At 42.5% G+C, this 24,406-nt stretch overlaps 1 protein-coding gene across 1 annotated transcript; it reads right to left on the reverse strand.

The window, feature by feature from the left end:
* Positions 1-282: 282 nt before the first annotated feature.
* paqr6 (progestin and adipoQ receptor family member VI) lies at positions 283-24,406 on the reverse strand. Its single transcript, XM_063199365.1, has 8 exons — positions 23,878-24,406; positions 15,386-15,645; positions 12,584-12,711; positions 11,493-11,698; positions 6,892-7,018; positions 4,115-4,211; positions 1,327-1,471; positions 283-689 (listed from the first exon to the last, which is right to left on the reverse strand). The coding sequence occupies exons 1-8, from the start codon at positions 23,897-23,899 to the stop codon at positions 304-306; spliced, it is 1,371 nt and encodes a 456-aa protein (XP_063055435.1). The 5' UTR covers positions 23,900-24,406; the 3' UTR covers positions 283-303.

Raw genomic sequence — 24,406 nt, forward strand, 5'->3', positions numbered from 1 at the left:
ATAAAAAAGCCATATGCAATGTCTGGGCTTTCAGCTGTTTTAGAATGTTAATCGTGAACCTTTTTCTTCCTTGCGACAACTGATTAAAAACAATAGCAAAAGATATGCGTATGCGCTAACAAAAAATATGCTCAGAGAAATTATTTCTCGACACACAATATTTTCAAAGCAACACCTGTTGAGCTTGTCAAAAGAACAGGCCACTCTCTTCTGCCGGATCTTCTTCAAGTGAGCTCCAACCAGGTGTTAGCACAAAAACAAACAAACAAACAAACAAAAAAGTCTCCTTCCTCCGCCTCACTTTTACTCTTCCTTCAGCTCAGCAGAGGGAGACGGTGAGATGCCTGTGTTTGGGCAGCAGCAGCAGGAGGCGGGTGAAGAGGAGGAGGATGTGGGCGAGACTGATGATGATGATGTTGATGATGTTGATGCAGCGGTGACCGAGGTGCCGTTGCTGGAGCTTTGGGTACTGAGGTGCGGTGCCCGCAGCAGGCTGGCGCTGAAGAGGCCGATGATGCCCACGTTGAGCAGCACGCTGAGGACCAGGGCACCCACCGTGCCCAGGAAGGAGGGCATGGCCCCCTGGGAGACCAGCCACCCGCGCCGGGACGCCATGTCGGCCAGCACCGCCTCCATCTGGAAGTGGGTGCCCACCACCGCGCAGATGTGGAACAGCTGGTGGCTGTGGCCTGGGAGGAGACCGAGGACAAGGAAGTGGAGGTGGGTTTAGATGGAGGAGGTCATGATGATTTCTTGAATTTCGACATATTTTTACATCCACCATTGTTTTTTTATAGTGTAGTAATAGCATAATTTAATAGTAATACTATAATTATACTGCATAGTAGTTTAATTTCAATAAATTATACTTCATTGGCCCTACCATGGCCTAACGGTAGGGCACTATCTTACTACGCCGGCGACCCGGGTTCGATTCCGGCCCGGGTCATTTGCCAGTCCTTCCCCGTCTCTCTCTCCCCACTCGTTTCCTGTCCCTCTGTCACTATCCTATCTCAAATAAAGCACAAAAAAATCTTCAAAAAAATAAAAATAAATAAATAAATTATACTTTATTTAAAAATCATAACACTATTATCATTATAATACTGTCTTAGTGTAATTAAGTGTATAAAAAGTGACAAAGAATCTATTTATGCATTTGATTTCAAAATGAACATTGAGTGATGAGTTCAGTTAAATCTTGCTGTACTGCCACCTACAGTACAGAATTATGTTGCAAAGAAAATAACAAGAAGTCTTGTGAGGATGATATTAATCAACATGCAGAGAGGGGCTTGATGAAAACGAAAATGATGTGTACTGTACCGAAGTAGTCGAAGCGTCCGGGTGCGAGCCTCTCTGGCAGGTGTGAGGCGAAGAGGAAGCAGGTGAGGAAGGCAAAGAGGAGGTGGTAGAGGTGACTAGAAACAGCCTCCGTATACCTGCAGCCACCCCCCAGACATAGCAACAGCTGCACACATGCGCGCAAACACACACACACACACACACACACACACACACACACACACACACACACACACACACACACACACACACACACACACACACACACACACACACACACACAGGCGCACACACAGGCACACATAAACATTGGGGTTAGCGAGAACTGTGACTGCCTATGCAGTATTACAGTTTTTCTCGATTGCTTACACACAATTTTTGGAATCAGTTCTCGAATTCTCAAAACTCTACACACAAATCTCCAAACCTCACGCACAACGGGCAAAACTCCACACTTCCTCTGAAAAATGCACGTCTTGTCTCAAAACAGTGTACTCTCTTCTAAAATGGTAATTTTGTTCTCAAATGACACACATAAGCAGTCATTTTAATACACTCTTATGTGAACCACTGAACAATAATATGCACAAGGTAAAACTGTATACTCAACTTGACACACAGTAGAAACTTATTTTCTTCAGGTTTTTACTTACTAAAGAGGGTATTTTTCTGTAATAAAATACTGAAATATTTTTTTTAGAATCAGAGTACACAGATGTGTGGCAAAAAATATATTTTACATATTTTTCTGAAATTTAAAAACATTGCACTAATTTACAGTTTTTCTCGATTGCTTACACACAATTTCTGGTACTTCACACACAATTCTCTGAACATCTCACCCATTACCCAACTCCCCTAACCAATGTCACTGAACACTAAACACAATTCCTTCTTTACACTCACATTTCAGTTTTAAAACACACTCTTTTCAAACCACTACACACAATTCTCTGGATTACACACAATTTTCATGAAGAAAAACCCTGGTTGTCGCATTGAACACACTGTCATTCAAAATACTAAAATCAACTGCCATACTAAGTTCACTTCCTCATCACATGGGCAAACTCTCTTCATACCGGTTTACAATCTGAAATCATCACCCCATAAGGGAATTCGAGACGATTCGTCTAATGAATTGTTGAGAGGGGACCATTCGAACAAAACGTTGGACCATTCGTAGAAGGCATGGGGCGTTTCGTGCAGTACCTGAGGATTTTTCGTAGAAGACCTAAGGACGTTACGTTCAACCCATGCAGACCTTTCGTATAACTGGGCAGACATTTAGTTTAGTCTGCCTATTTTATTAGCCTATTATTTTTATATTTTATCAAACTTGTGTGCCTACCACCACAATGCAATGAAAACAAAAATGAACCATGTAGAAAGTGCGCGCGTCTCTATTTTTTTAAATTAATTTTTCATTTTAGTTCAGGCTGCTTTTTTATCATTAGGCCTATTTTATAGCCTATTTTATAAATATACTATATCGTAACGGACTGCCCCTGCCTCCTCCGGAGTGAGATAGCAGCGTTACCCCCTGTGCACTACATCTGTCTATAAAATGGAGTTAATTTCAAATGGCGGGTGAGACTGTCAGGAAGCAACAAGCCGAGAGAGCAAGAGAGAGGGAACCATGAAGGACACACATTGCATGTGATATTGATGAAAACGTGAGTGGATGCAGTGAGAAAACACATTGGTTTAGTTTTTGAACTCAAAAATATGTTATACAAGACATCACTTTCATGTGGTTACCCAATATTTTACAATAAATTAGTGCATTTTTTTAAATGTCAGAAAAATATGTAAAATATATACACATCTGTGTACTCCGAGTCTAAAAACAATATTTCAGTATTTTACTACAGAAAAATACCCTCTTTAGTAAGTAGAACACTGAAGAAAATAAGTTTCTACTGTGTTTCAAGTTGAGTATAGAGTTTTACCTATATTAGTGTCCAATGGTTCACATAAGAGTGTATTAAAATGACTGCTTGTGTGTGTGTCATTCGATAACAAAATGACTTTTTTAGAAGAGAGTACATTGTTTTGAGACAAGACGTGCATTTTTCAGAGGTAGTGAGGAGTTTTGCCCGTTGTGTGTGAGGTTTGGAGATTTGTGTGTAGAGTTTTGAGAATTCGAGAACTGATTCCGAAAAATGTGTGTAAGCAATCGAGAAAAACTGTATTGTAAAATATTGGGTAACCACATGAAATTGATCTCTTGTATAACGTATTTTAGAGTTCAAAAACTAAACAAATGTGTTTTCTCACTGCATCCACTCATGTTTTCATCAATATCACATGCAATGTGTGTCCTTATGGGGTGATGATTTCAGATTGTAAACCGGTATGAAGAGAGTTTGACCATGTGATGAGGAAGTGAACATTGTATGGCAGTTGATTTTAGTGTTTTGAATGACAGTGTGTTCAATGCGACAACCAGGGATTTTCTTCATGAAAATTGTGTGTAATCGAGATAATTGTGTGTAGTGGTTTGAACAAGTGTGTTTTAAAACTGAAATGTGAGGGTAAAGAAGGAATTGTGCTTAGTGTTCAGTGACATTGGTTAGGGGAGTTGGGAAATGGGTGAGATGTTCCGAGAATTGTGTGTGAAGTACCAGAAATTGTGTGGAATCAATCGAGAAACACTGTAATGTGAAATACAATATAGCTACCTCTATACTGTAAGTACAGTTCTTTGTTTTCTTAAGACAAACACACAACACAGTATTTAGCATAAAGTGTAAAGCATACTGTGACATGGTAAGAGATTTGACATTTAATATTTTTTGTCACTTACTCTGTAGAACAAAGGAATGTTGTCAAAGAGGAATGGAAACACAAAAGCCCACAGGCGCAGGATTTTACTTCTGTGTGGGAAGGGCACCTCGAGGAACCTATTAGAAAACAAAGAAGGCAAAAAAAACAACTCATTCAGCCTCTGGGATCCATTGTTTCCGAGGCCCCACTGTCTTTTCTTAGGGGCACTGCATACTTCGCAGGGACAGAAAATCAAAGCAGATCCACGTGAGAGAGATTTGTTGTTATGTAATATCATTTTGCCCTCTTGTTAATGAGGACCTGATCGACATTGGACTTTAAGACGAATCTTAAACTGACATGGCACAGTCATCTCAGAAAATGGCAGACCTACATAAATTACATACAGTACAATAAATTAGATATTGTATATTGTGCATGTTTGGGTACGAATAGGACAAACGTGGAGGGATAGACATAGCTATGGGTGGGTCTGGTGAGCCTGTGCCCATCCACTTCTCAATGAGGCCAAACTTATCAGAGGGTCAGCATTTATTGATTACAGTTTTTCTCGATTGCTTACACACAATTTTCGGAATCAGTTCTCGAATTCTCAAAACTCTACACACAAATCTCCAAACCTCACACACAACGGGCAAAACTCCTCACTACCTCTGAAAAATGCACGTCTTGTCTCAAAACAATGTACTCTCTTCTAAAAAGGTAATTTTGTTCTCAAATGACACACACAAACAGTCATTTTAATACACTCTTATATGAACCATTGAACACTAAAATGCACAAGGTAAAACTCTATACTCAACTTGACACACAGTAGAAACTTATTTTCTTCAATGTTCTACTTACTAAAGAGGATATTTCCTGTAGTAAAATACTGAAATATTGTTTTTAGACTCGGAGTACACAGATGTGTATATATTTTACATATTTTTCTGACATTAAAAACATTGCACTCATTTATTGTAAAATATTGGGTAACCACATGAAAGTGATCTCTTGTAACAGATTTTGGAGTTCAAAAACTAAACAAATGTGTTTTCTCACTGCATCCACTCATGTTTTCATCAATATCACATGCAATGTGTGTCCTTATGGGGTGATGATTTCAGAATGTAAACCGGTATGAAGAGAGTTTGCCCATGTGATGAGGAAGTGAACATAGTATGGCAGTTGATTTTAGTATTTTGAATGACAGTGTGTTCAATGCGACAACCAGGGATTTTCTTCATGAAAATTGGGTGTAATCCAGATAATTGTGTGTAGTGGCTTGAAAAGAGTGTGTTTTAAAACTGAAATGTGAGTGGAAAGAAGGAATTGTGCTTAGTGTTCGGTGACATTGGTTAGGGGAGTTGGGAAATGGGTGAGATGTTCCGAGAATTGTGTGTGAAGTACCAGGAACTGTGTGGAAGTAATCGAGAAAAACTATAACTGTTTCGTTATTAGTTTAAAACAGCCAATCAAACAGGTTAAAGTCTGTTATGGCTGAGTTCACCTGATGGTGTCTGAGTGCACCCATTTTACAGTTCCTGGCGACACATTTGCTTCAGGGAATGTGAAACTAAAATGGTGTGGTGTAGTACTCAAGTTCAAGTTCAAGTTTCAATTTTATTGTCCCCAAAGGGGCAATTACAGTTTTGCTCGATTGCTTCCACACAATTTGTGGTACTTCACACACAATTCTCGGAACATCTCACCCATTTCCCAACTCCCCTAACCAATGTCACTGAACACTAAACACAATTCCTTCTTTACACTCATATTTCAGTTTTAAAACACACTATTTTCAAACCACTACACACAATTATCTGGATTACACACAATTTTCATGAAGGAAATCCCTGGTTGTCGCATTGAACACACTGTCATTCAAAATCCTAAAATCAACCGCCATACTATGTTCACTTCCTCATCACATGGGCAAACTCTCTTCATACCGCTTTACAATCTGAAATCATCACCCCATAAGGACACACATTGCATATGATATTGATGAAAACATGAGTTTATGCAGTGAGAAAACACATTTATTTAGTTTTTGAACTCCAAAATATGTTATACAGGAGATCACTTTCATGTGGTTACTCAATATTTTACAATACATTAGTGCAATTTTTTAAATGTCAGAAAAATATGTAAAATATAAAAGTATAAAAGCAATATTTCAGTATTTTACTACAGAAAAATAACCACTTTAGTAAGTAGAGCACTGAAGAAAATAAGTTTCTACTGTGTGTCAAGTTGAGTATAGAGTTTTACCTTGTGCATATTAGTGTTCAATGGTTCACATAAGAGTGTATTAAAATGACTGTGTGTGTGTCATTTGAGAACAAAATGACCTTTTTTTAGAAGAGAGTACATTGCTTTGAGACAAGACGTGCATTTTTCAGAGGTAGTGAAGAGTTTTGCCGGTTGTGTGTGAGGTTTGGAGATTTGTGTGTACGTAGAGTTTTGAGAATTCGAGAACTGATTCCGAAAATTGTGTGTAAGCAATCGAGAAAAACTGTAAGTGTGCAGCAAGTCAACAACATATAGACAACAGATAACAGGACAAACCATAAAGTGCTGTTACTAACCCATTTAAATGCATTGTTAGTGGTAATTTAAGAGATCAATATTTGACTTAGCCTGGTATCTGAACAGCTGTTTGAGCATGTCAAAAGCCCATAGTGTCACTGTACATTATAATGGTGCTTTTGTGTATGCTGCTGGATACCTTAATTTCCTTCTGAATGAAAATAAGGCCTCTACTTTACTGTACTGTTATTAGGTGTGCGTTTGGGGAGGAGGCGTCCTCACCTGGAGTAGCATGACATGCTGGTGCAGAAGAGGGAGTTGCCGATGGCGATGGGGATGAAATGCTGATGCAGCCAGCTGTTCACCCACGGCTCTGGCATCACGTAGGATGCATAAGCAATGGCACAACCTAAACAACACAAATGTGAAAACAGAAAACAAAATATTGTAAATATGAGCATGTTTGATAATCAATATGCCACTTATTGTACAGTCACTAAAATGGCTACACAATAGGGCCATTCCAATTGAACAAATCTCCAAGCTCCAAGCTCAAAACATGTTGGAAAATTTACTGGGTGTTCCTCAGACATTAAAAAGAAAGGATTGAAATCCCCTTTTAAGTTAAGTGATATCCTGCACAAATTACAGATTGTTTTATTGTAAGGGGGGGGGGGGTGTATCTGAGGAACACAGAGTAATATTATTATAATTTTTTGAGACGCAAGTGCATGCTTTGTTCAACTGGTGTGTAATGACTCAATAATTATTTAAATGAGCAATCCATGAGACAAAAATTGAGAAAACATGGACTTTTCACTAATGGCATCTGACACATGGCTTTTTAGCTGTTGGCAAACAGCCTATGTGTCGCTATTACAGACAAGGACACTCTCGCATTTGGCTGCAGGCCTCATCATTACGACTAACAGGGGTTCCAGAGTTCATACAGTTCCCTGCTTGGAGGAGACACTAATCTGATGGAGATCTCCTACATGCATGATGATCTCTCACAAAATTTCTGTACGCTCCTACTGCACAGTGGGGCATTTCTCGAAACCATAGTTGCTAACTTTGTTAGCTACTGGGTTGTTTGCAATGTAATTTCCCATTGGCAACTACCCAAGTTACTAACTGGCTACCAACTACACTTTTGAGAAACATATCCCAGTACAGTAGAGCTTAAAGTTACGTGGAGTACACATGAACACTGGAAGCACATATTAGCACTAATCTTCCTCATACAGTCCCGCCACCTGAATTCCAGAGCATTGACCCATTTCATCCTATTGTGTAATGTTAAAGCCATGATGTTACAATATAACCTTTCTTACAACCAGTTACTAGTCTGTTTGAAATGCATCATCGTGTTTTATCAGCTGAATTCTTCGTCTCCTGATATGCAGTGATCCATATCTGCAGCATTTGAATGCATCAGTTTACGAGATCTCATATAGTCCTTTCACTACTTCCCACAGCAATGCCAAGTGAGTGATCTTTCAGACACAGATACATGCATCAGTACTCCTGACCATTTGTAATAATCTGAGTCACGGATGAGTGACCACAGTAACACAGCATGGTGTTATAGTTATTGCTATAGGAGCACTAGGTCAGCATGAGAAAAACAACCCAAGTGGTCTCTCTCTGATTTCTTCGCAGCTCATCGCCGCATTCATGATGGAGATAATGAGCCCCAGCCAAGCTGCAGGCCTCCAGTCGGCCCCGATCTGATCTGTGGGGCTAAGCCTACGTGCGTGTGAACAGAGACAAGAGCACAGAGGAGGACGGAGGAGATCAAAAGAGACCAAGAGAGCTCCTTGCATTGCAAGCGGGGCTGAGCGGAGACTCCAGGTCCAGCCATTGGTGCTGATACTCCAAACAATGTTCAAAAGACAGGGGCCGGGGCTTTTGCTCTTTTAATCCTCTGAACTTTCCCCAGTTTCCTTTTTCTCTGCTCTGCTCTGGTCTGCAGGAGGAGGAGGAGGAGGGGGAGGAGGAGGAGGAGGAGGAGGAGGAGGAGGTGCTGGTGAGGGGCTGGCTTGACTTCCCCTCTCCTCTGCTTTGAAGCTGGGTGCTGGCTGGAGCTACACAATACCCTGACTGTTCCCCAGGCACCCCTTTTCTTCTGGCTGAGGCCGTGTCGGCGTCTCCTCCATACGGCACGGTACGCCCGTTCCAGCCCAGCCAGGTCAGCCGTGGTGGTGGTGTGGTGGTGGTGCAGTGCAAAAAGGCAACATACATACTGTACACACACACACACACACACACACACACGGGCAGGCTCGCTGATGTATGAATTACTCCATGCACACAGATTCATGCAAACACACTAAGGATAGACCGATATTTATATCGGTATCGGGCCGATATTTGCATATTTTAAGTGCATCTGTATCGGCCGATACGCGTGTGGTTTTGGCCGATACGCAATATGTATTATTTTATGTCATTCAGGTTTTTTTTAAAGCACCAAGACACAATTGTTTTATTACTTGATTGTTAGACATTACTTGATTGTTAGAGTGGGTGTTTAAATGTTACAAGTTCTACCTCAATTTGATAATGTTAAAGGAATGTTTATTTTTAACTTGAGACCTGGAAAATTTGTCATTTTTTAACCTTTTTTTTTTACCCATATCGGCCCCAAATATCGGGTATCGGAAATCGGGTATCGGCCAAGGGTGATGAAAAAAAAATCGGTATCGCATCGGCCATTAAAAAACCTGTATCGGTCGACCCCTAAAACACACATGCATGAACACACACATGCAAAAACACACACATGCACGAACATACACATACACATGCACAAACACATGCATGCACGAACACATGAATGCACACACACATGCACAAAAACACACACATGCACAAACACACACACACACGCACTGTGGTTGTGGTGGAGCATAAAAAAGCAACACACATATAGACACACACTCAAGCTGATGGATCAATAATGCATGATACTGATGCATGAGTGAATCCACATACACGTAAACATGTGCGTTCCGGTGTGTATCCACATGTTTGCGAGCATGTGAATACACACAAGCGTGCACACGCGCGCACGCGCACACACGCGCGCACGCGCACACACGCGCGCACGCACGCACAGACACACGCGCACACACACATGGTGGCAGTGGCCATGACAGGATCTGGGTTTCCATGGCTAAACCTCGAGCATACTTTCCAGGAGCTAGCTTACACTTTCCAAAGCCACAGCTTAACATTGCTCAGCTCTCTGTTTAGAAATACGCAGCCTGCAACAACACCTTGCAAGGTGCATGAGAAAAGTAAATGTTATGGTACTTCAACCCAGCTCCGTATATTAGAAAGTGGCCCTAAGGAATTCAAAACAGTCCATTGATTTCCATGCAAGACTAAAAGTCCAAGCACGAAGTTGGCGTTAGACATACGAAAGTCCAAATGACTCCAGAGACCAATCCTGGCTTTTCAACATGGATATTGTGCGGCCATTGTAACTGAAAGTACTGTAGCTAACTATTAGGATTCGCAAAAACAAAACATATTTGCTATAGGTAAGTGGAACACATGTCCCGGACTGATACCTCTGAGAAGACTCTCAATGATCTCATTGGACCCATTAGTGTGTGTGTTTAGCTGGTAAGATAAACATCTTCTAGCCATTTTGGTGACGAAAATGTTTAATTTAGAGTCCTGGTAATACTGTATGTACTATAATACGTTTCCAGTTTGAGAAGTCATCCTTCATGCAGTACAACTCTCCCTCGGTATAGAACACAATGTCGGCCACTTCGAGACATTGTACTTCAAAATGGTCAGCCACTCCGAGACATTGTATTTCAAAACGGTTACATCCACTCCACAAAACAAACGACATTAGCCACAGTAGCCCAAACATGTACACACCTTGAACATGTTGCTTATCATTGATAGATCATAGATAGATAGACAAAGCGGAGAAAAAGAGGCTTCCGGAGTTCAGTAAAGGTGCGGAACAGTGTCAGGAAGCACAAACCTGTCCTCCGGTCTGTGATTATGGGAAACGTGCTCTCCATACTGCCCTACAATCTTAGAACGCAGTAACTCTGAAAACGGCAAACTGAGAAAAAAGGCTTCAAAGTTTTCCATATGGCGCGACAACTGTGTTGTCTGTAAATTGGTGGTGACACTTCCTGGTAATGCTTGTTTAGGATAGAAATTTAATGCACACAAAAAAAAAAAAACCAAAAAAACAACATTTATGTGTCTTTTTGCCACAAAAATCAGAGTTACTGCGTTCTTGGCTGGTATTACTGTCACAAAATGGAGTTACTGCATGAGTTACTGCGTTCTTAGCTTGTATTACTGTCTACTCCCAAACCAGTCCCATTGGAACGTGCAGCAGTAACTCGTCGACTTACTGCGTTTTTGTTTAACCTTTTTTGGGTCATTTTTGCACTTTCAAAATGAGTTTTCTCCAAAACGGGACGGTGTTGGACCACCATTTTTGGACACAAGACAAATGAGGTAGTTTAGAACCGATTTCCGATATAAACATTTTTTCGACCATTTTGAGTTACTGCGTTCTAGTATTGCACGGCAGCATAGTCGACAAAGTTGATGAACTAGCATCTTCGGTGCAGTATGACAGACCGTAACGACTTCAGTACTTTATGGACTCGTGGCTCAGGGATAGCATTACTACAGCCAACGTACAATGTCATGGATGGATTTACGGTGATTCGACATTACTGGACCCTGGAGAGGGCAGGCAAGAAATTGTGCTGACTGAGGCGTCTGCCTGTATGTTAACTCACTCACATGTTCTACTGCCCAACCCAGTACTGACACCTCTGAGTACTGGTAATATGTACTATGATGTGTTCTAGGGCCCCCATTAGTGTACCTACCCAGGCTGTAGAGGCTGAGGGCCCCGTAGTCGAAGAAGTAGCATATGTGGCAGGCCTCGGGGGACATGGTGCTGAAGGTGTGGGCACAGCTGGAGGTGAAGGGATACAGGCAGATGACCACCATGTAGACCAGCAGCGGCCACGTGTAGCTGTCCGTCAGGAAACTCAGCATGGAGCACAGCAGGCTGAAGCGCCACAGAAAATACCTGCACAATAGTAACACATTCAGAGTTACTTCAACACTTCAAGAGTTAATTCAACACTCAAGAGATAAGACATGTTCTGTTTCGCGAAGAGTAGGCTGCAACACCAACACTGTAAGAAATACCTGGGGAAGGAGGTGAAGGAGGAAGGGGAAGGTACAGGGAGTATTAACAACAGGAAGTTATTGTTAACCCTTTGCGCAGAGCCTTTGTTGTAACCTTATTGTCACCAAAATTGCAATGACCATGTCTTAACCCATTTTAGCCCAAGTCCTTTTTGGGAAAAGGTGCCCTCTCCCTATTAAAACCTAAATATCTCAGCCTCCGAAGCACATAAAAACATGAAATAAGTTGCATTTCAAAGCTAGCTAGCCTGTATTTTGCACTAGAATGTGCTCATTCAGCTGTAACATACCCACATTTTCAAGAAAACAGCTCAAATCTCAAATACTTGAATGCAGCGTATATGTCGCTCCAGGGCACAATGGGTTAATGTGTTACTTAATATGCTTGGTAATGTCATAGCAATGCTGGTATGATGTAGCTGAGTCTTTCCAGCAAAGAGTGAAAGGGCCAGCAGGGCTATCTGCACAAAGAGGCGACAATCAACAAAACAATATGGCAAATAACTACACACACATAATGGGCTCTAACATTACACTAACCATCTAGAGAGGGAATACTATTCTTACTTATTTAATTATTCTCAAGTAGGGAAGACAATGTTTTAAAAGTGATGCTAACTTTCAACAAGTAGGAAGGAAGTGCTGTAGATGCTAATACTGCATAAATTCTCTAACTTGACTTACGTCATCTGGCTGCGTTCACCAACTACACGCGGGGGACGTTCCCTTTCCAGAGGGTAAGAGTCAGGTAATAAATGCTCACCACGTTGGCAGGAAGTGGGTCCAGATATTGACCGTCTCATTGGTCATCTGGAAGCTGCTGAGGATGCAGTCCAAGGCAGAGCTTCTGGGGTGCCGGTAGCCGGAGATGATGCCATCTTCCCTGAACACCTGTGTGTACAGTATATGTAACACATTACAATCACACACAGTATGTGTGTGTGAAACATGTTACGGTCACACACAGTCACATGATGCCATTCTCCCCTGAAGACCTGTGTATGTGTGTAATGCAATATGGTCATACATAGTTACATTAACTATAACATGATGCCATCCTCCCTGAACACGTGTGTGTGTGTGTGTGTGTGTGTGTGTGTGTGTGTGTGTGTGTGTGTGTGTGTGTGTGTGTGTGTGTGTGTGAGTGTGTGTGTGTGTGTGTGTGTGTGTGTGTGTGTGTGTGTACTATTACTATGTCAGAACGCTATAAAGGACTTTTAGAAAAAGCACAACAAAATACCTCCTCTTAATGTATGTTCTCTACAAATCTTCTGTTGTCCAGTCTTGCACTTTAAATGTCTGTATGAGTACTGTCTATGTCAATACTGTCTTATGTCCATGTATGAGTACTGTCTATGTCTATACTGTCTATGTCCTTACCTAGATTAGTCTATGTCTGCATGGGAAAGCAAGAAACGTAATTTCAAATTCTTTGTATGACCAGTGCATGTAAAGAAATTGACAATAAAACCAACTTGACTTGACTTGACTTGACTTGACATTAACTACAAGATGATGCCATCTGTGCATGTGTGTGTGTGTGTTTAATATATAACGGTCATACACAGTTAAATGATGCCAGCCTCCCTGAATAGCTGTGTGTGTAACATGTTAGTCATACACTCACATTTACATTAACTATAAGATGATGCGATCCTCCCTGAACACTTGCTTATGTGTAACAGATCCTGACCATACAGCACATCTACATGAACTATAACTGCATTTGCGGTTGTGTTTTTCTGAGAAAGTACTTTATGTCTTTGATGTATGGGATGAGGAAAAAAAAAACAGTATAAACTTGAAAAAAAGTTGTTAACCAACTTTTAAAAAGTTCAGCAGTATGATGCAGGATATTTTTTAAAGTTTACTCTACTTCAAACCAGGTACTTTGTAGTTGCGCTGTTAGTTTGAAGTGAATTCACACAGAAGAGAAAGACAAGTTGCTAAGTTGTTTGCTTTACCATCAGTGAGGCAGTGGTGGTTGTAATTATTGTCGTTTCAAGGAGGTAATTGGTAATTTATTACGCAGCTTTGTAAGGTAGGAACAAGCTGATTGAGAAATAAGAGTGAGGTGGGACAGTTGAAGTGGCCATTACGCGCCAAGGACCAGAACCTTAGCCAGCTGCCCCAGTTATGCCAAGTCTGCAAGACGAGAGCTTTGCAAAAGAGTGCTTTATTAGTGGATTTGCTGTAATTCAAATCCATGCAAATCTTAAGAACAACTCAGACTTCCAAAACTATTGCTCATGAAACCCTTATGTAATACACTGTCTAGTGAATTAACTTGCGGATTAATGTTGGTCAGGTATTCTGTGCGGGAACATAAGCTTGGCATGAAATGGCGCTAAAATACCTGTAATACCACAGAGTACAGAGAATGTCAGATCAGTTACCTTGCATACATGAATGCAGGCTAACACACTAAAGCATGCATGCACAGTACTACACAGACACACACACACACACACACACGAGCACAAACACACACCGACACTCTCTTTCAGTTTCTCCCCTTTGCAGTACAAAACCTACAATACCATAAGCTAACAAAAAAGGAAACTATCTTATCATGCAAGAAACCTGTAAAGCCTGCATCCATATCTCTAGTCAGATCTGCTGTGTGGCACATTCATGCCTGGAACTATCAAAACAGCAGGGTTTCCCCAGTACCGCTAAGGCGGCTATTTAATAACAGACACCTAGCACCTTGACTAGAACCCCAGAAAAGATTAAAAAATGTGTGGCTGCAATCTAATCTAATGTCTTAAGTTGCTTTTCCAAATAATTGAATAAGCTATTTAGTTTTATTCATATTTCATGTGAAACTGCACAACATTCTAATGATGTATTTCTAATGATGATGGCGGCATGCCTCTGACACCAGCATACCCACCCACCACCTTGACTAACACATTTTCAGCAGGACACACGGAAAACAGTGATATGATAACATACTGTTATTATTATAATGTGTGTAGCAAAAGGCGCGTAGAGTTGCCCCTCTGGAACTCGAACCCAGACCTTTTGGGGTCCCAAACTGGGGATCTGACGATACAAGAAATAGCCAAGATTCTCAACGTATTATAATCCTATTACTCTGAAGTTCTGGGATGTTGCCGTATTCGTAAGTTCAGTTAATCATGATGAGCACACTAAAACCTCACCTTTTTTGCTTGCAGGTTGTACTAGTTTTTTTTCTTTGTTGTATTGCTTCTGCTTGTGTCTCATGCAGCTGTTGTAATGTTGTAACTATGAATCAATAGAAACTCTGTGTGACAATCTTATTGTTTGTGTTGGTGTGTGTGTGTGTGTGTGTGTGTGTGTGTGTGTGTGTGTGTGTGTGTGTGTGTGTGTGTGTGTGTGTGTGTGTGTGTGTGTGTGTGTGTGTGTGTGTGTGTGTGTATTCTCTCTGTGCGTCTCTTAATCTCTCCCTTGATGTTCTCCATACATGTGTCTCAAATCAATCAGTCTGTATTTCAGAATGTGTCTCGTCAGTCATTATTTACACCCCTAGTCTCAATCAGTCTGTGCTTTACAATGTGTCTCATCGGTCTCCACTCACCTTGGGCACCTGGTGCATGTCGAAGAGCTGTGGTAGCCTGAAGCTGAGCATGGCGGTGGGCAGCCGGAAGGCTCCGCGGCCCCTCTGGCAGGCGTCCTGCAGCCACTCCCGGCCCCCGCGGCACAGCACACACCACACGGGGCAGTCAAAGCCCCCCGGGGCCCGCTCTCCGCCATCCAGGCCCCCCGCCTCCCATATCGCCCCACCGAGACGCCAGCTCCAGGCCTGGGGCACCCGGGCCCCTCGCCAGATGGGAAACACTGCAGGAGAGGAGAGGAGAGGAGAGGAGAGGAGAGGAGAGGAGAGGGGGATGAGTAAGAGCAGGAGAGGAGAGGAGAGGAGATAAGGATGAGAGAAGAGGAGAGGAGTGCAGAGGAGAGGAGAGGAAAAGGATGGAAAGAATTGGGAAGAGAGGAATCGAAGGGAGGGAATCAGAGAGTATGAAGGAGCAGAAAAAAGTTGGGGAAAAGAATGCAAAGGGAGAGAAGAGAAGAGAGTAGGTGATTACAGAGGAAAGAAGATAAAAGAAAAGACAAGGAGGGAGGAGAGGAAGTCAAGTCAATGCTGACACTATGTTCACAAATAGATCAATACTCATTTCAATCCCTACTTCATGTCACATTTTCTAGACATATCTTTGGGGTAATAATTTATTTGTATGTCCCCTCAGAAAGCAACTGGTCAGTAGGGTGCATCAAACGCCCCAACGTCTGAAAATCCTGCTCTGCTTTGGCAGAATTGTTCCTTTGGATTAACATAATGTCTGTGTAAAATCTCATCAAATTTGGTTAATGTTAAAGGGTTGCACAATATGCTTGAAATTTTGAATGGCAGTGGATGGGCTATTTTAGCAAAATCCTTGAAAAGTGTGTTTTTGGTCAAAACTAGTTAAGAGCATCATTTGTAAGAATGCTCCAGTTCCCTTTGCACTTTCCCAGATTTAGCTAAAAATGCCCATTTACTACCATTCAAAATTTCAAGCCTATTGTGCCACCCTTTAACATCAATTCTAATTGTGCCACCCTTTAACATTGATCGGACACAGTTTGCTCCACGAACACACCGTGCCGACGTCACCCGCAGTGGACACTCCCCCGGGTAGCACCAGAGGGATTCTGTTATAGTAACTTGCGCGTTTGAGAGCTTATGGTTCGGCTGGCCCTGTTGTAGTAGCCAAATGTTTTCATGTTTTCGCTAAGTAAACTCTCTACTTCATGAGTAGTCTTGATAGTAGGTGCATTAATGACTCTAAATAGTCTACTTACACCGCCCGCCTCACCCGCAAAACACTGATGACTACCAAGAACACAAGCCACCCCGCACACAAACTGTCTCCTGCCCTCTGGGAAGAGGTACAGGTTGGTGTAGAGTCCCCGTAAGTCTTAAAGCATGTAGAACAATCTCAGTCCCCAAAACATCTGGTCTTCCCCCTTCACCCCATGACACTTTAACCCCCCACAGATAAGGTACTGATGTTTGTTTGAGGTCATAGCCAGAGTGACAGGTTACGTCTACATGCTCACCATGTGAAGCCTAAACATGTATCCCAGTCAGATCTTACACACATCCCATTCCTTTTTAAATTTTACAAAAATAAAGATGGATTAAAAAAAGGGAGCTCATCGGTGTGCGATTCTTCCTTGCCCTACAAGCCTACACAGTTAGCCACGGCCATTTATTTTTGCATGGCTGCATGTAGTAGCCTATGTACTGTAACTTCAGTGGGAGTGTGTCTACTTGCATGGTCAGCGAGAGAGACAAATGGATGTTATGCAAAGTTACAGAGCCATCCAGAGAGAGGCCAGTCAGTCAACCCAACGCCATTCACAGCCCTGACACTTGTTGTGGCAATGGGCTTATCTCATATTCCCTCTGCCCTTCCGCTACGCCACCCTCCCCCCTTAACTGACCGTCATTCATCAGCCTCCGACAAATAAATAATACTTTCACCACTCATCACCATCACCATCACTATCACCAGAACCCAGATCCCCAGCTCACAGCTCCTAGTCCCAGTCCCATCCAGGCCTTGAGTCAGAGGGAGACAGTGGCGGGCATTGTTGTGGCCGCAGTGAGCAAGTGGGCTGAGGAAGGGAGACAAAGGCCCCAGTGGCCTAGGCATTTCTGCGCCCACCATGTACCATGTCGAGAGCGCTGAGAAGAAGGAGGCCATCTGTGGGATTGGTGGCAAGTATGTGGTATTTGCGTCCGAGCGAGGATACTTAGGCTGGTCTGAGGACGCCTCTGCTTGTCATTGCTGTCTCAAAGTTAATTTTATGGATGGGGTTTGTTAACTTTTGGGTCTGTGTCGTTGTGGATAGAAATGTAGAAATTTGAGGGTGGGTTTATCTATTAGGTTGTTATAGTAAATAAAAAAGAAGAAATAACGATGTCCTATGTCTTCATCTATTCCTACCATCAATCAATCAATCAATCAATCAATCAATCAATCAATCAATCAATCAATCAATCAATCAATTTACCTGTCTGTCGGTCTGTCTGTCTTTCTAATAAGCCAGTACAAAAACATAAGAACTTAGGCTTACAGGAAACTGAATACCATACCATGGCTGACCGCCTTTTCCTCTGTGTTCATGAAATGTGAACCAGTAGGCAATAGCATTGCAACTTCCTGCTTAATCACAAACAAGTGAGAACAAATTCAAGGATTTTTCTTTTTACTCTATCCATGTATTGTATACATCAATCCATTTTGATCTATGCTTCTGCCTGTCTGTCAGTCTGTGTAACAACACTCCTTCTCATTGAGAAACTCTGTGTTCTTGAGTTGAAACCCAGTTTCCAGGAACAGCAAGAACAGACGTACTGGCGTTTCAGTACAGCACAAGTGGTACTGTACTGCCACTCTGAAGTAGGGTTGCCAGATGAGGCTGATGATTTCCAGCCCAGAAAATGCTCAAAACTTGCCTGGAAGCACTATATCCCACACAATACTATTGATTTCTATGGCCAGAAATTGGGCATTTTCTTCTGCTAAGTGCCATTTTTACCCGCAGACAGCCATCCTAAGCAGCCCAATTGGGCGGGACACCACCCAATCTGGCAACACTGCTCTGAAGCATGGCAAACAACACAGGGCCTCCTCTCCCCTTTATCATGGGGGCATGTGTAGGCATGTTGAGGAACATGAGTCACGTTTAAACACTGGGGAACAGGAGACTTCCCATGACCGAGCAGCCATTTAATACTGTACAGTGCAAAGGTGCCCGAGGATAGAGGTTTGCACACAGCACAACACCGGTATCTGAGAGTCACTTCCGATTTTCACTGTTGGCAGTAATATTAATAGTCCTAATCCTGTTTTGACAATGGGCCCAGACGAAGAGGGGTAAGACCCATATCTTAACTTGTGTGCACACACGCACACGCACACACAGACACACAGACACAGACACAGACACAGACACACACACACACACACACACACACACACACACACACACACACACACACACACACACAGGAGAAGCGTCCCACTACATGTGAATCCAGCTGTGAAGCATTTTCCTGTTTACGGGCACAGAGTGTGCTTTGTGAGGGGCAGAGGAGACAACGGGGCATCGGGGTGACAGGACAGCTACACACTGTGCCATATGAAAATGAGCAGCGCTGAGGCCACACACACACACACACACACACACACACACACACACACACACACACACACACACACACACACACACACACCACAAATAAACACACACACAAACAAATAAACACACACACACACACACACTCACACACAAACAAATAAACACACACATAGAGACACACGCAGACACACACACAGGAATGTGAGTGGGGCCCTGTCTGCACACAAAGTAGATGCAAATACCAGACAATGGCCCGCGTCTCCTAGATATTCTTGCATGTTACCCAACTCACTACTGAGGAGCCGGTGAAGTGGCAGCTAAGCCCAGGAATGTGGGAGCAGAGAGAGAGAGAGAGAGAGAGAGAGAGAGAGAGAGAGAGAGAGAGAGAGAGAGAGAGAGAGAGAGAAGAGAATGACAGACAGAAAGACAGACAGAGTACATATGTCTTCTATTAACACCTACGATCAAGGACTCTGGGTTGAGGTAAGGGCCCTATTTGCGCAGGTAAATAAGATTCAATGATACAGCGATAAGTCAAAACAATGGAGGTGTTTCAATATCGCCCACTCACAATTTCTATTGAACGCAGCTCTGTGTGTGTGTGTGTGGTAGGCTAGTTGTTGGTTGGTAGAATATTTTTTCCAATAGGCTAAATCTTGGAAAAGCATAGTGTGTGTAGTCCATTGTTCAAATCTACCCCTGGGTTAGGAACCAATAAAAGTTATCTAATCTAATCTAATTGTGTAAGATTTAGCCAGCTGGCATATTGCTAATAATCAGTATGGTATGTGGTTTACAATAAAGGAGGGTGGAGGTGAGAAAGTTTACTCAGGCCTATCAGATAACAGGAGAGGACGGGGAAACATACCACAGCCACTACCACTGCCACTCTCAAAGGCAGCTGATCTTACACACAGACACATACCAAGGCCACAGCTACAGCTACAGCCACAGCCACAGCGGCACGTGTGTGCACACACGCACGCACACACCAGGCTTTGACATGTCCATGCACTCTCTGTGTTAAGTCAAGTCAATTTGGTTTTATTGTCAATTTCTTTACATGCACTGGTCATACAAAGAATTTGAAATTACGTTTCTTGCTTTCCCATGCAGACATAGACTAATCTAGGTAAACACAAATAAACACTGCGAGTTGGGAGAGAAAGGAGTCGCTGCAACTGTGTGTGCCACGTCCGGAAGTCACAGAAAATAGTAAATTAAAATAGTAGACCAGAGCTCACACCTGAGGAGTTCCATATAAAGGCATCTCTGTCACAGACATCAGCTTGGTAACATCTTGCTGACACTTCATATCTGTAGAAGTGTAGAAAAATAGTTGGCCAGTCAAATATTATTCTGATAATGGTGTGTGTGTGTGTGTGTGTGTGTGTGTGTGTGTGTGTGTGTGTGTGTGTGTGTGTGTGTGTGTGTGTGTGTGTGTGTGTGTGTGTGTGTGTGTGTGTGTGTGTGTGTGTGTGCACGAGTGCTTCCTATTGCACAGAGAAAGAGTTCATGCTCAAGAGGAATTCTTCTGCATTTGATGGCCCTCACTCTGGGTTTTGACACCAGACACGAGCGTGATGAATATGCCGGAGCAACATTCCTGTCACAAAGGACCCTATTTGCATGTGATTTTTCACTTTATTCAGTGGTGTAGTGGAGAAGAGGAATGTGGGCAAATAGGCCCTTGCACCGAGTTCAAAAAGGTAACAGTAGTGGAAGGTAAAGTAAATGCATAAAATCAGCGGTATTTTTTGAAAAGGCATGTACTGGCATGATTTGTAATTCAAACATTAAAGTAGGCCTTTGCGTAGGCCTACAAAAGGGAGTGCACTAGTAGGCAGAGTAAAGCGTAGGCCTACAGCACATACGTAACTTTCAATATCAGTAGTTAAATTATGTTTTGGGATTCACAACAGAGTTACAGTACACGTTAACTTAGTGTCACATGCTTTGACTCTCCCCACCCCCGCCCCTCTGCTTTGTTTTGAAGTCCATCATAAGGAGCAGCAGCCATGGGTACTACACAAGGGCTTGTCCAACAGTGCCACACCCAGAGAGAAAGAAGTGGAAAACTACTTTGTAATGCACGCCTCTGCCGTTTGCGCTCTCCGCACGAGACGACCAGCCGTTTGTCTTCTCCACAAGACTCGGCAAGGATAAAAACACGCCTAACTAAGACCCCTGCTGCTGCAAACACATGCATGCAAAGTCACTTTATCTTGTAATATTTTTCTCGGAAGTTTAGATGAAGGAGTCTACAAAACCAAGTGGAGGTTTTCAAAAAAAGTTTCTCGTTCCTTCCCGTCAGTCATCCCATTTCTCGTCACCATGGCATCACCAACACAAATATCATTTGGACTCATTACGGGCCAAACAAAGCCTCCTGTCCTCTTCTTTCTCTACATAGACAACTGGAAAACATGCCTCCCAACACACACACACACACACACACACACACACACACACACACACACACACACACACACACACACACACACACACACACACACACACACACACACACACACACACACTAGAAGTAGAAAAGTGCACTCCTCATCACCACGGGACATGATATCCCCTTCTGATGAATAGTTCCCATTCTTCTCTACCTACGGCCAGTGGAAAACTCAACAGGTTGGGGTGCTTGAATGGCAGCCATTTTTTCTCCCTTCTGTGTTTTTTTTCCCTGTGCGAGGCGAAGTTAATAGCCTGGAGTCTCATGACAATTACTTTTCAAATTGCTGATAACATGAAGCCGCCTTCCTCCAATGCGCTTTGAGCTTTATTTGTCCCAGGTCTTGACTGTGTAAATGGTAAACTCAAATTTAATTTAAACCTTGCCATTTCCAGTCAAATAGTTGTGGGTGAATTTGCTGTTCCCTCCACAGGCCAATGCCTTGTTTGTTATCATACCAACAGCTTGTTCCCAAAGACTAGGCCTACTCTGAACAACAGTACCCCACCTTACTTCACCTGATACTCGCCTATTAGTTATGTCATTATTACATTGTTATTAGGCCTATACTTTGCTGATGCTTTTATCTAGAGAAACGTCTAATTCCTTCCAATACAGCATATTGATGACAGTATCTGAAGCAATGTGGTGACTGCAGCTAGATCAACTACTCAAGTGCACCTCAACTATGGATGAGGGTGTGTAGGGAGAGAGCACAAATGGGGTATATGGATGAGATTTGAACCGCAACCCTCTCACCCCAAGACCAACTGTACGTATAACCCATTAGGCAAGCGCTGTCCCACCTTCCTTTTGTGTCTAGATTAAAACCAAAGAAAGTACGCTTTCCTAATCTGTAGGTCTTCTGCACCAAGGTGGGGAGCAGCCCCACAGCAGGTGTGTTGTCACAGCAGTGTGTGGAGGAGTTGCCAAGTAAGCACAGCTTGAGTCTTCTTGCACGACGCAAGGCTTGCTTCACAACTAGAGGCTGCTCCACTCCGGGAAACGGTCATGCTGCTGCCTAAATTTGTTTTCACACCCAAGTGCATCTAACACTGCTATGACATAGTCCATTAATACTGTACTGTACAGTACGTCAATACATGACCATGCAAAACGTGATCCCAAGAAGTAAAGGAACAATAAGGTCTCGCTTTATGATTAACTTGCTGATGTCCAACTGTTCGCATGCAAAGTTTTCACTTGGGTCACATTGTTGCAACTTATTTTTCCATGGACCACAGGCGCTGATCCTTGTAGAATAAACACATGCTCTTACTGTATCTGTGTGTAAGAGCAGAATCATATTCAAAGCAAACTAGGTCATATTTGTTTTGATTTGTATATTGTACCTGAGGCAACTTCCTGTTTTTCCAGTGCGGGTCTCAGCCAGGGAGCTAACTTACATGACAAGTTGCTTAGTTGTTTATGGCATATATGCCTCAGTATCAACTATGCAACTTGTCATGTCAGTTAGAGACAAACTCAAAAACTAATCATTTATAGGCTATATAAACCAAGGAAGTTGATATGGTATATAAAGAAACAACATTGTTGCCAATTCTATCCATCCTCTTCTGTCTCGTGCAGCAGTGGAACATTGCAGAGGCAGATAGCTGCATTCTTTTGAAGCAAAAGAATTGGCACCAAGTTTACTTTAGTTTTTCACTTGTCAGTTTTCTGTTTTTTTTCCCCCCAACAGTCAACCTCACGACAGACAACTAGGAATTTGTTGACATGTAATATAAACCTGTTTCATAAAAATGTGAGCAACCTGTTCAGCAAAATATATTAAGGGTTGTCATGTCACACTTTATTTTCACATCAATTTCCTTCACCGATGTTGACTAGGCTAGGTTGATCAGTGGTGGCGCAAGTAGGAATGCAGCAGGTCTTCATTCGTGGAAAGAGTATGATCCTTATCTTCACAACAATAATAATACAAAAAAGAATAACTGGGTAATGATAGAGAAGTAGGCTATTCTTGAGAGTAAAGTGGGTCCATTCTGTTTTTGTCCATAAACTGGAATAAATCCTTTAAAATGTAAATTGATCATGTGCTATCAGTATGCCTAGATAGCCTACTAAACTACAAACTTTTAGTGGAGGAAAGAACATAGCACAGGAAAAAACGCTGCCAACAAAAATGTTAAGGCAGACTTCCACAAATTATTGAGTTCCATCTAATGTCTGCTGCCTAGAAGATTCAACACATCCGTCCAGATGCACAACATACAACACTCAAGTTGTTAAAATCTACCCGTGCGCAAGTGGATGCCGAGCAAGCACAAAGTAAGACACGCGCGTCCAAAGGCAAGTTTTTTTTAAAAAACAAAACAGAAAATATGCGAGGTTAATATGACTACAGCCATCCCATAGCCTTGTTATGGTGGAAAAGAACTTGCAATACATACAGTGGTCAGAGACGTTCTTCATTTTCCCTCGAAGTCGTCATGAGAGCAGACATGCTGAGAAGGGGAGATGGGCTGGCGGGGATGTTGTGTGCCAGAATAAACTAGAGGGCTTGTTCCTTCAGCCCTTAGGGCCAGCCCTTCCAGTACAGTACTGTGTGGTGCTGGTGGCTCGTGGAACGCTGAGGCAATCCCTAGTACTGACTCACGTGGACTGCTACCGCCCCATTAACAAGAGCCATGTGTGCGCGCTGTAGATGTAGGAGGTCTACAGGTCCAGAGCGTTCCTCGACTCACAACTGTTTGTTTATTGAGACTCAGAAGGATGTGTGTACCTTAAAGGTGTCTGCCCTTGTATATTTCCCGCGTTTGACTGAAGCATTTGTAGTTACTATTTTATTACCCATAAAAAACAATTTTCAGAATAATTTAATGGTTTATTTAGCCTACATGAAAAGGGAGAATGAGGAAAATCAGAGGGAATAATAAAGAATGGACAACCATAGGCCTACTTGTTGACAAATTTTACCCT

Source organism: Engraulis encrasicolus, chromosome 5, assembly GCF_034702125.1.
Source record: "Engraulis encrasicolus isolate BLACKSEA-1 chromosome 5, IST_EnEncr_1.0, whole genome shotgun sequence".
Taxonomy (NCBI): Eukaryota; Metazoa; Chordata; class Actinopteri; order Clupeiformes; family Engraulidae; genus Engraulis; species Engraulis encrasicolus.